At 44.0% G+C, this 13,247-nt stretch overlaps 1 protein-coding gene across 3 annotated transcripts; it reads right to left on the reverse strand.

Annotated features, from left to right (window-relative positions):
* Positions 1 to 3,829: 3,829 nt before the first annotated feature.
* On the reverse strand, positions 3,830 to 11,612 carry LOC123053821 (putative adenylate cyclase regulatory protein). 3 transcript variants are annotated; one of them, XM_044477392.1, is made up of 17 exons: positions 11,393 to 11,590; positions 11,197 to 11,252; positions 10,262 to 10,635; positions 10,055 to 10,183; positions 9,173 to 9,380; positions 8,937 to 9,083; positions 8,660 to 8,734; positions 8,503 to 8,574; positions 8,306 to 8,377; positions 7,558 to 7,629; positions 7,179 to 7,250; positions 6,380 to 6,451; positions 5,941 to 6,012; positions 5,057 to 5,200; positions 4,588 to 4,659; positions 4,370 to 4,516; positions 3,830 to 4,287 (listed from the first exon to the last, which is right to left on the reverse strand). In XM_044477392.1, the coding sequence occupies exons 3-17, from the start codon at positions 10,463 to 10,465 to the stop codon at positions 4,103 to 4,105; spliced, it is 1,743 nt and encodes a 580-aa protein (XP_044333327.1). In that variant the 5' UTR covers positions 10,466 to 10,635; positions 11,197 to 11,252; positions 11,393 to 11,590; the 3' UTR covers positions 3,830 to 4,102. The 3 variants fall into 3 exon arrangements, with proteins under 3 accessions (XP_044333327.1, XP_044333325.1, XP_044333326.1); XM_044477390.1 differs by having other exon boundaries at positions 11,046 to 11,252; positions 11,393 to 11,589; XM_044477391.1 differs by lacking the exon at positions 11,197 to 11,252 and having other exon boundaries at positions 11,393 to 11,612.
* Between the last annotated feature and the right edge of the window lie 1,635 nt (positions 11,613 to 13,247).

Genomic DNA, 13,247 nt, shown 5'->3' on the forward strand with positions numbered 1-13,247 from the left:
CATAACCATCTTTGATTAACGAGCTAGTCAAGTAGAGGCATACTAGGGACACTATGTTTTGTCTATGTATTCACACATGTACTAAGTTTCCGGTTAATACAATTCTAGCATGAATAATAAACATTTATCATGATATAAGAAAATATAAATAACAACTTTATTATTGTCGCTAGGGCATATTTCCTTAACTTCGTGGGGAAGAAGAAGACTATTTATAGGTGGGGACAGAATCCAGCCGTTGGGGCCAGATTCCTGCGAAGCCCGGAAGTTCCGTTGACGTCCGGAACTTCCGGACCCTGGAAGTTCCGTCCAAGTTCCGGACACACAGAGAGTTTGCATCCTCTCTGGAGTACCCCGGAAGCTGTAGAACAGGGGACGGAGGCTCCGGTGCCAGGAAGTTCCGGCCAGCCCAGAAGTTCCGAGGGACGGAAGTTCCGGTCAGGGTCCGACGAGGTTCTGGGCTACACAGGGAGTTTGCACAAAAAAAGAGCAGTTTCTCTGAGTGGCCCGAAAGCTTCCCAGATCCGTCCCGGAAGTTCTGGTCCTCGGAAGTTTCGGCCGTCCCGGAAGTTCCGGCCTGAACAGAAGCATTTGGCTGTGAGTTTTCAGATCATGGGTGAGGTGAAGTAGATTCCCAGATGTTTTCGTGATGCACCCCCTCTTAATAATGCGGCTGCCCTAAGGACTCAAGAAAAAATAAAACAATATGGCACTCCGCTTTTCCTTGGTACTCCTCTTTTCCTTTTTTCGTCAAGAGGGGAAATAACCATCCATGCTCCACTTCCATTTTAAATGGTGCTGTTTACACTAGAGCATGTGGTTAGAAACACAAATGAAGTTGTCATCGATGTCAAAAACTATTTAGTGCAACAATGCACTTTTAGGTGGAGAAGCGCACCACGACCATGGATGCCAACCTCATCCAGAGAATCAACTTCCTCAGAAAGAAACTTTGTTGAAATAGGCTTCTACATGGGATCGACATCGACAACTCCCTGAACTGCAGCGCCAACGCCGCCCGGAGGAGGGAAATGGAGAGCACATGCATGTATACTCCTCCGATGATGCCCATAGCTACAACGCTACACCACAACAACATGCTCACCACGACCAACAAGATGTTGTTTGGGAGCCACCATCTCCACCACGAGATGGACTTGATGCATGGGGTTGACAACGACAATTCCCCCATACAATGGATCACCACGGAGAGTGCTGGAGTGACCACTACGATGATGCTCAAGAATACTGCGAGTTGCGACAACGACGTGCTCATCACGATCGCCGAGGTGAAACCCAAGAAGGCTTCTACATGGGAGGAAGAGGTCATGGGCATTCTCATCATGACTATGAAGATGATGAGATTGGTAAGTTCAAAATTTATCATACCATCATTCAATGGGAAACTGAGCCCGATGACTATTTGGAGTGGGAGATCCGTGTGGGTCAGATCTTTGATAGCCACCACTACACAGAGCAGAAGAAGGTACGATATGATTTGGTGGAACCAACTATGTCGTGTTGGAGGTCATCCAGATGCATGGGCGCAATTGAAGAATCTGATTCGGAGATGCTTTATTCCCGAACACTTCACAAGAACCTTGTACAATCGAATGCAATGATTCACACAAGGAATTGTAGTGTTGATGAGTACTATAAAGAAACGGAGATTCTAATGATTAGTACATGGGTGAATGAGCAACAGGAGGCCACAATCTTAAGTTTCTTTCATGGCCAATGAAGATTTGCAAGAAAGAATAGAGATGGTTCCATATTAAGACTTGCAAGAACTTGTGCATCAAGTTGTTTGTTCTAGTCAATAGCTGAAGCGTCGCCAAGCCTGCAGCCACACCTACACATCAAGCACTTGGATAAGTTCAAATCACCGGGAAGCTGATGGAAGTATTGTTGCAGATTTGTCCTCACGCAAAGACAACCGCAGAAGAAGCTACTTCACATGCAAGGGTAGAGGTCATTTCATGAAGGGTTGTTCTAATTTAAAGAAGGTGTTGCTCACAAAGGATGGACACATGTCCGATGACTCAAGTGATAAATGTGAATCTGAGAAGAAAGATGCAAAGTATTATACTTTTGAGACCGGGGCACCTCTGAGTTCATATGAAGGAGATGGCGATAATCTCATTGATGTTGGCAACTACAACAACATCATTAGTAGTTATCTTGTGCTTGCTCTTGGATATCAACATGGAGGTAACCCCAGCCATATCTATACCAATATAAAAAGACCCAAAGGGGCAGATCCAATTAATCTCGACCATCAAATCATGTCAATCCGACGACCTAGACTGCTTCAATGTCGAGTGTTCAACACGTTTAGCGTGCAGTTAATTTCATGCCAAATGTAGTGCTAATCACTAATAACACGCAAATAATATCTTACTTAATATCCGCATGCACTTAATATACTTTCAAATTTGCGTGCATTGCACGTACACATTGACTAGTTATGTGAAATGATTGAATGGCGTTAGTAAGGTAAAGATTACACATTGTGTGAGGGTGGCATTTTCAGCGGGAAGTTATGTGGACAAGGTGGTATGCGATGTGATGTCAATGTGATCCTGTCATCTTCTTTTGGGAAGGCTGTAGTAGTTCCATCACAGTGCTACTCACCGGGAAAGTTCTAAAGTATTCCTTTACACATCAAGGAGTAAACCATGTACTCGAGCCTACGGTGGAACAAGCAATCAAGGTTGAGCAATTCCCTCATGTGAAGAAGTCAATACAAAATACCTCAAAACCAAGGATTGTTTTGCTTGAGGAAGGTAGGATGATCTGGACTAGTCCATGACCAATGCATCAACGTGTGAGGTCAAGCCTCATACATAAGTTAAACCGGTGGAGAAGACAAAGAAAGACACATGTGAAACCATTATCTATATTGGAAAGGTTCCGATGCCTATTTCGGGAGAAATGACACATCAGATTTCAAGCTGCAACCTTCCATATAAACTGAATTAATTCTACAAGGGTCTAGAGCACTGCTAGGGGGACGACTGAATTTAGACGACCAGGCACGACGATGAATCCCAGCTACGGAATCTCGTCCACAACCCACACTCTGCCCGCTGGATTTTTTGTCGGCCACACGCTGTCATGTGTGGAGAAATTTCGGGCTGTATAAGATGACATTTCAAGTCATCTTTTGTGCACAACGAACGGTGAGTGATTTAAGGTCTTGAGTCAAAAGTTATGCAAGCAGTTCAAGATTTAATTACAACACGAGGCTCCACAAGTTTGCTCGTGATACACAGGTTGAGACTTACAAATTTATACTTCATTTTTAGTTGTGTTCCCATCTAAATTGTAGGTGCTTCTAGTATAAATCCTTCATTTTTAGTTGTGTTCACATCTAACTCATAGGTGCTTCTAGTCTAAGTTCTCTTCAGCTGTTCCATGCGAAGGGAGCATCTGATGAAGTTGATGTGTTGTGCTATGCGCATTAGTTTAGTTGAACTGAAAGGCCTGTTCTTAGCTCTCGTGTATGGATTGAAGGGCATGTCGTTAATATAGGATCCTTATGATTTCATCTTATGATTTAGTTGTTGCTTCTTGTTGGTTGTTTGGTACCATGAAATATATATATCCATACAGGATCCTTGTGATTTCATCTTATGATTTAGTTGTCGCTACTTGTGAGTTGTTTAATACCATGAAATATATTTGAGAGTTTGCCACTTTGAAAGAGTTGGCTGCTGCTGTTTGTGAGTTGTTTAGTACCACAGCGGTGCCCCTCATCACACCACCATATCACACGCCAAGGGAAACGATCCACGCTGAGAATCGTAACCAGGATCGTGGCACCATGCAACAAAACTTCGCAAACACCAACTGTTATGTACAGGAGCCATTACATTTTACATACCATCCCAAATGCGGAGGAAGCACGACGCATTTACAGTTGTTTCTTCGCATCAGCTTTAATGGGCACACCGTAGACGACATAAACAGTTCAGTCTATCATCAGATCAACAATCCCTCCCGTAACTCACAAGACTATGTATGTACAGACGCGCAGGCACGTTCTGCTGCTCTACTCGTAGTGGCTATCTACAGATGGACGGAGGTGCCGATTACCGGACTACTCCGGCCGCACGCTTACCAGGTTGGGGAGGGCGGCCAGCTGAAGCTTCTTGATCTCGCAGGCCGTCACCTTGCACGAGTCGAGCGACAGCGAGCGCAGGTTCTGCAGCGGCCTCAGATGGTGGAGACCGGCGTTGGACACCCGGGAGCTCGACAGGTTCAGCGAGACCAAAGCGGTCAGGCCTGCGACAAGGATATGTAACTGTGATGATCATATCGGAAGTTCTGGGGAGATGAAAGAAAGAAATGTGAAAGATGCACGTACCCGAGATTATCTCCAAGGTCTTGTCTGTGAGGTTGCCGTTTTGGGATAGGTTAAGCAACGTCAGGTCTTTGAGGTCCTTGATGTTCTTCACTCCGGCGTCGGTGATTAGCCCACCGCAGAGCTCCAGAGACCGCAGACCCTTGAAACCTGAAATAGTGACAACCATGTTAGGTGTCGTATGATTGAATTGATCTTTTGATTTAATCATGCACCCTTACATCTGAGGCAGTTTGTCCCAGCATCAGTTATACGAGCTCCAAAGAGATCAAGGTGCGTTAATCCGGTGAGAGCTGCATTGACCAAATAAGTAGACTTTAGCCAACTTGATGTTATGTCCAAACACATCCGAAAGACTACAAATTATTGCAACACCGGGCGAACCGCTGTCATAAAGGGCTATCTTGCCCATATTACAGTTCACAAGTTCTCTAAACGACAGAAATTTAGCATCTAGATAGGTAAACAGTGGAAATACGGAATCTCAGGGGCAAGGTTATGGAAGTGCCCCGAAGAGACACTCTTCATGATCCAGTTATTAACACAACTGTAACCCTTATATTACCAATGAAACTGCTTAAAGATGTAGACACTTGGTTTAAAACTAGAAACCCAATAACTAACGCAACAAACGACAAAATTTGGCTGAGCTATACATCATCACAAGACCTGGGCGTATGAGAGACATACTTGTAAGAGCTGCCAAGCCATTGTCTGTGATTTGGCGATTATCAAGATTCAGTGACCTCAGTGAATTCATGCCAGCAATTTTCTTCAGACCAATGTCCGTAATCACTGTAAAAGAGAGATTCATGCTATGCAAATTCCGAAGACCTGCAAAAGAACCGTTGCATAACTATAGTGAAAAATAAAATAATATCGACCGTAAGAGTTCAGACACATAAACCTCATAATAACACTTCAGCATTGTGATTAAGATGAATATTATGTCTCAACTATCAATTGTTGAGAGCACATTAAGCTAGGCATTGTTTATGTAGCAAGATAAAAGTCAGGGGTCACTGTCAATGAAATGTGTGCATGCAATGTACCATTAAACATGGAGTCATTTCCTGACATAACTGATCAGTTTCAGATATGGAAAATTGCCAAACATACCACTGTACATTATCACCATTGGCCCCTCTATCATGAAACTTTGAGTGGTATTTCTAGAATTGTGTGAACCAGTGGTTTATGCCTTGACACAAGCCACCTGACCACAATACAGGTAGGCAGCCCAGAAAATGACAATATAATCTAAGATAATGCATTGGCCACCAAGATGAAAACAATATTTCTATAAACACATTACTAGAAGTAATCTACATCTAGTAACCAATCATTAGACCAGAAGCCGACAAGACATAATTACATGTATTCCAGTGTTATGGTGATCACCTAGCTTACATTGGTTACAGCAGAAGCAAGTTCAATTTTCTCACAAATTAGCAGCAAGAATAATGTGACAAACTAACTTTTCAACTGGACTACTAAAACGAAGGCAAATTAAAGAGGGGGGAGACGGAGAATCAACAGTTCGTGAAACAGAATTTGGCAAAGCGTAAACAAACCAGAGAGATGACGAAGTCCATTGCTTCCAACTGCAGTGTCCGAAAGTTCCAAACTTCTCAACTGCAAAAGGCCTACAGAACAGCCAAATGTATCAATTAGTGCTTTACAACAGGACAGCTATTATTCAAAAAAAAAGGAGAGCCAAAATTTGATTTTTCTAGACAGAAAGCGCTAAACTAGGCTAACCACAAACGCTCAATACAAATTTCTGCACGCAAACAAGAATGCCCCATCAATGCTATACTGCTAACTGCAGAAAAGTCTGGTAAATAAAAATCGTATGCCATTCCACAACAGTAAACTGCACGAGCTGGTTAACTCGATGATTGTTCTATTCAACATTTTATAAAACAAGATGTAATAGGAGATGAAGTGAGACATGCTACTACAGTTGTAAAAAAAAGAAAAGAGAAATTAAGACATGCTGAAGGAACTCACCTTTCAGGTGCAATAGCCCCTCATCACCAATCTTGCATGAGTCCAAGTTCAAACACTCCAAATTGATCAATTCTGGAAGGAGCAAAGAACATCATATACAAATTGTCCCCACATTGTGTTGTTTAGCATACCGGATCCACGATTCAAATGCCCGTCTCCATGGTTATATTTTTTTAAATATATTTTTATACAAGATTTAATACAAGAGACAAGTGCTCCCAATTGACACTCCATTTTGATCTAGAAAATGAATAACATGCACGCAAGAAGTGCAAGATCCTCTGCATGTTCTTAAACATGCCTCTGCTTTCATCTTACAAGCATCTTTGTGCATAGGCAAAAAGATAAAATACCAGCCATCTTTCTTGAAGGATAATAATCATGTTTTATGCTGTTGCTTCATTTGCATAAATTCCTTCGGGGCTGTTCTTAGTTTCTTGTTTCTTTCATTTTCGTTTGGGTTTTCTAGTTGGTTTGTAAGATCCGCGCCTTCTCGGTACTTTCTTCTACTACAAAATGACGTGCATTCACGTGCGTGTTTGAGAAACAAAAAAAAAATCTGGTTTTATGAAATCATGCACAACAATGACTTTGTTAATTTTAGTACAAAACTGATAAAATAAGAGAGGAGTGTCTCAAAACATTTTAATATAGGATGACCAAATCAACCAAGTAACCATTAAAGATGTGAAACACTTGTTGCTTGCGTAGATGGGTGTCTCAAGGATTTCGATATTAGCATGTTCAAATGTTGCTATATAACAAATTAATACAAAGTTAAACAGTGATTAATACTCACCTCGTAGATGAACCAAGCAGGCATCTGTAATGTGGTTGAACCCTAAATTAAGAACCTTCAATTTGACAAGACCTGCAAGGCAGCACCAGACCATGAGCTACCAGACAGTGAGCTATAAAAGGGTGTAGCTGTGCAGGACAAAGGAACACACTTGGACAGATTCAGGTCACAAAAGGGTAAAAATATGCATGCTTGAAAAAAATGTGGGTGAAGGAAACAGAGATGCATTGCGGATCCATCAATGTAACTACTGAGCTAGACACCTACATCTCAAACAAGGAAACATGTATCCCATAACGCATGCCATCACACACAAATGATCTCAGAAAGTAAAAAGAGTTGTGTTCACCATATGGACAGCAATTGGTGCCGTATTTACCTTCCAATTTCTCACAGCCTTCATCACATATGCCACACCTATTGAGATTTAACAAAACCAATGAAGCCAATCCTGAAATAGCATGACTATTAATGAAGTTTGGCACCCAGATAGTGAGCTTGCAACTATTTGCATAATTATGCATGAAATGCTAACCGAATGCTACAACATAAATGAGTATTACAACAGAGTAACCATGCAACAGTGAAATAGTAAGTTCAGGCCTCGTAACTAACAATGTCCTTGTAAAAGGAACATTTAACTCCTCCGGTCAACAACACAAGCTTCCTTTCAAAATAATGGAGTTAAACTCCATACACTGACTCTCGGAAACAGAAGAGGTAAAAACATCTCTCATCATTTTTACATAGAACAGCACGGTGTCCCCATAAATGCACAGAAGAACTATCTGGCTAACTAATATGTTACTTTGACTCATTCTCTTTAAACTTCTGAAGCAAACTTATAAAGATATCATGTTATCTTTCTACCAAAAGGGCATCTCTCTGGGGCATGAATTCTAGAGATAGAATAAAAATATAAGACTGCTGCAGTAACTTGTGAATAAGTTCATGACACACATACTTCTACAGAGTTCTAAGGCCCAATCGTCCTCCTGCTGCAACATACATAATAGATCAAACTATACACAATTGTCAGCACCCTTCAACGTGCAAGACTAAGCCAAAGAAACTTTCACGGAAGTAGCATCAACAGCAGGGTGCTGTATAAGGAAAGGATGTAAAACCTGATATAGCTTCCAAACAAGCAGCAGTCACTGCACAGCCCTCCAGATTTAGGTGGGATAGTTTGGATAGACCTAAGATATCAAACCAACAACTTAAACACGGCTAAATTTATAAACCCTCAGGTTACTATGTAAATAAAAACGAAGAGTTAGTCAACAAAAAAAAAACAATTCAAGAGCATGTGTTTGGGGGTTACCTCTCAGATAAGAAACACCACAATCGCTTATTTTGCAGCAAGACAGTTGCAACTCTCTCAAGCTCGTAAAATCTACACAAGGAGAAGGGCATTGCATTGTAGATCAATATGTATGAAAACATAGATTGGTTTAGACTAGCCATAGAAGAGTTATAACCTGATAAATACTTCATATCTGAATCAGTGATGCCGTTACAATATCTCATATTCAGTGTTTCCAGTTTTCTCAAGCCTGTAAAAGAATGTTATGTTATTGCAACAGAGGCAAGTAGTTTTTCGGAGTTACTTGCTATTGAGCGGCCGCATGCCAGTTCTTATAGTGACTACAAACAAATGTATGTATCACATGTCAGGAAATGGAAATGTATAAGTTGGAATAAATTAGGTGATTGGGCATGCTTTACAAACAATTGGTTCAGGAAACAAAAGGCCACCTTTTAAATGAACAAGGCCACCATGAATTTTTGGGCATCGCTCAAGGTCCAAATTTACCAAGTTAACTAACTTGGCAAAGGCTTTTGCTCCTTCAGCTGTAACAGCAGCACATTTCTTAAGGCTGAGCGATGTCAAGTTTGAGAGGCCTGCAAAATGAAGACACACATCATACATCATAAAAATGAACATTCACCCCCCAGACTCGCACAGCTACTGGACTATTGTCATCACTTACCTGACACTGTTTTAAGTCCATGTTCAGAAATTCGATCACAGTAATTGCATGCCAGACTTTGCATATTTGAGCAATCTTTGAGAAGATTCAATCCACTATCAGTCACATCAGAGCAAGAGATGTCAACAGATAGCAAGGACTGCCCTTGAGAAGCGATTACTTCCATCCAAGCATCCTTCACTCCAGGGTACTCATCCAGACAAATATCCTGATACCGAATAGTGTGGAAGATTAATTGGTTGACATATAAGGCTAACTCGTCCCAGAGCGCGATAGAAGCCTTCAAGTTTTTCTTTTCTGGTCTAGCTCACCAAGCAAACTGGTGGCTTGGCTTGCAATTTACCTTAAGCAAGAAGTGCCATCTGACTAGGAATAAGGTAGCTAGCTACCCAAGTGATCTCAAATGGTCTATTAAATGGGCTTCCCTAAGGAATAGGGACTTTTTCATTCTTACCGGATAAATTTACCAAAGTAATTTTTACTTTCTAGGAACAAGCTCAAGACAAGCTTGACAAAGAATTGCATTCTAAATTACTGAGTGAACCTTGAAAAACCAACAATGAATGTCTGATAAGATGCCTTTCTTCACTCCCTGATAATACACATAAGAGTTTGTCGAGAAAAATAAAATACATTTACATATAAAGGCCTGATTGATGGTACGGGAACTTTAATTTTACATCAAGTAATTGTTCATAGTTAACAGGGATAAGCTAGACTTGTACTATTATTTTATTCATCATTCTTTTGTACATAACCCATATTAATAAAAAATTCAGTGGGGAATTTTCCCATTGTTTCGCCTTAAAAATTGTATTTAAGACAAAACATCACTGTCTATTTCATTCGAAACAGTTTACCAAACAGGCACCAAAATTTCACCTGCAAAGCACAGTCGCGAAAAGCTCCCAGCAACTCCTCATTGATGTAGCTACACCGCACCAATTCGTTGAATATCTGCTGGCTAAGATCCCTAGGCAGCATGGAGAAATCTGAATACCTACTTATGTCCTGCAATCACCCACATCAACTCAGCCAAGAAGAGGCATCGCATGGCCAAACTCTGAAGATATGAGGTCACAGGATTACCTCACGGACTCTGGCCACGCAAAGTTCAACCAGCGACGGGCGGCGACCTGGGCCCGGTCCCTGCGCCTTCCGGAGCACATCAGAGCTGCTGCGTGACAGCGTGTGGAGCAGCCACTTGAAGCTGCCGCTCTTGGAGAACTTGACGCTGTACAGTTGATCCTCATGGACCACCTGGCCTCTGTTCCTTGAGCAGGCACTGCCCATGGCGAGTTCTTGCACTGAACAAAACCTGATCACTGCCTCAAGTCTATGGATCGACGTACAGTGTCACGGACCATGGATAGACTCAGAGGTGCGTGTTCTTCCTGGCCACGGCTCGATTCCCTAGCATCCATTCCAGGCGTGACTACGACTTGGCCTTCTTCAACGCCATCCTGCATCATCAATAAATTAATATAATCAGTAAGCTTGACTTGCACTGCAGCAAGGAAATTACTATCAGAAGATTGTCAATATAATCAATAAGCTTGAGTTGCACTGCAGTAAGGAAGTTACTATCAGAAGATTGCCAATATAATCAACAAACTTGACTTGCACCGCAGTAAGGAAATTACTATCAGAAGATTGTCAATATAATCAATAAGCTTGAGTTGCACTGCAGTAAGGAAGTTACTATCAGAAGATTGCTAATATAATCAATAAACTTGACTTGCACCGCAGTAAGGAAATTACTATCAGAAGATGAAGATTGTATGCAGACGCAGTCAGACAAAACCAAACCCCCACGCAATCGATTCTAATGCAAGTGGTCGGTTTCGAGTGAAGTGTTCATCTCTCACGCAACTGAGCCTGGGCGTCCAATCACCACACACCGCCAACCAATCCTACACGCAATTGAGCCCCACGAACAGAGCAACCAGCCCCTGCGGATGATTATGCCGAACAGAACACAGAACCCTGCAAATATGCAACAGTATCGAAGGTTCCGTCCGCACCAAGCTCTGCAAATCGCGGACGGCAGGCAGAGCGAACTGCAAAAATGCCCAAATCTCTGGATTGGGATAGCCGAAGAAGAGAGGATCAGAGCAGAGACGGAGGAGAGCACGTCGGAGGCTGGACGAAATCAGCAGCAGCCGAGAGAATCGCACTCGCGCCTAAAGTTAGTTATTATTGCATAGGAGGTGAAATTACCTGATCGGGCGTCGAATCAGGCCACCGGAGCCACCTGATGCTGGGCTGAGCCACGGATTAGCGGAGCTCGACGGAGCCGGCGGCTGAAATCGTCGCCGTCGTGCCGTATCTGATTCCAATCCGGCGAAGTCTCGCGAGCGACAGTGACGACGCGAGGTCAGGTCAGGTCCGGCCACGAGTGGGGAGGGAGGAGGAAAGGTGGGGATGGAGGAAAAATGGCTTATAGCGAGCGCCGGGGAGCAGCGTGCGAGCTCCACGTGTCGCGGGGCGCTGGAACGGTACGCGGGGCTACGGAAGGTTGCGTCACTGACACGCGGGGGCCGCGGACCTTCTGGACCCACAGCCGGTGACACGGAGGAAACGGATGATGGTGGGTGGTGAGCGAGGGGACGGGGGCCACCAGGAAGCGGAAGGGATAAGGGCAAAGGGGGTGGGGCACCACCGTGGCGGGCGGGCGCACGGCACCCCGGTTTTGTGACCCCGAAGAGGGATGTTCGTTGTGCGGGGGTGCACGTGGGCCCCGCGGCTTTACGACCGCAGTTTTGCTATTTATCGCCTCTCGCTGGTACACTCGTCGTCCAGAAGTACTGCTATCGCGTGCGAGTCAGCAGCCGCATGTGTCAGTTTTTTGGTGCGACGGGACAAAACGAACACGTTTGATGTTGCTTTTTGTTGCGGTGAGAAAACACGTGACATCGGGCACTAGAGCATCTCAACAGACCATATCAGCATGAAGATGACTTTCGCCTGAACAACCGGTTTTAGGCATTCGTATCAAAAACGATGCTCTAGGAGCTGCCCTATCTCTAAACCGTGCTGTAAATTTTTACGGCATCTATTTTGGCCTCGCATGCTGTAAATATATGGCAGTAGTCGGTTGCCGCAAAACAAATATCGTGGTCGCGCGAAGCCCGCGCACGTCAAACTTCATCCTGCCGCGGCTTCCCCTACATCATCGCTGCTGCCGAATATGGGCACCATCGTCAACGCCCCCTTCCGCCCTATCAGCCACCGCTCCACCCCATTCGGTAGCCACTTCACTGCCCCATCGCAGATCCATAGTCTCTGCGTCTGGCAGGCCGCTGAACCACCGAATTAGTCCGTCGTCGCTCCACTGCCACCGCCGATTTGAGGATGTCACGCGGCAACGCCAAGCTGAGGAGCGGCATGGGTTTCCCCGGCATTCAGCTCCGGTCGTCCGGCCGCTATGCCACGGAGATCTTGTGCATTGGGATGTTGGCACCGGATCGGGATATTCGAGGCACTAGAGCTCGCGGCGCGCGCTTATGACACTGAGGCTTGGAGGTACCTGGAGTCGAAATCCGAGCTAAACTTTTTGGACGTCACGAGGTAGGAGGTGGTGGAGTTCCTCGCTCCCAAATACGGATTCTGTCGCGCAAGGAGGAGAAGAAGGACCAGCTCGTCATGCAGCAGCCTCCGCCGATGATAACGATGAGGCGGCTATGGCAAGGTTCGCCGCAGAAAATCCACACCTTGTGATACGGAGCCTCCCGTAGACATCACCTGTAAGAGTTCCTTTGTCAAGAGACACGTGCAACATCTACTTCAAACATATAAAGGTGAATCTTCTCTTTTACACGTGTCTTGTCACCTTCGACAATGGTATACTACTTGACTCTTCATCGCGCATGTATAGGTTTGAGAGGAGCTTCACACATGATGAGGAGGAGTGCAAGCACAAGAGAACATCTACACCATCCGTGAGGGAAGCGTGAAAGCGGCGACAAATGCAGAGCTTTGCATCGCCCCCAACGAAACTTGTAAGATTGTCAGTCTTACTAGCCTTTCTAGTTACAAAGATCAATGTAACTTGTGTTTGAAAGTATTGATTGAA

This window comes from Triticum aestivum, chromosome 2D, assembly GCF_018294505.1.
Source record: "Triticum aestivum cultivar Chinese Spring chromosome 2D, IWGSC CS RefSeq v2.1, whole genome shotgun sequence".
NCBI lineage: Eukaryota > Viridiplantae > Streptophyta > Magnoliopsida > Poales > Poaceae > Triticum > Triticum aestivum.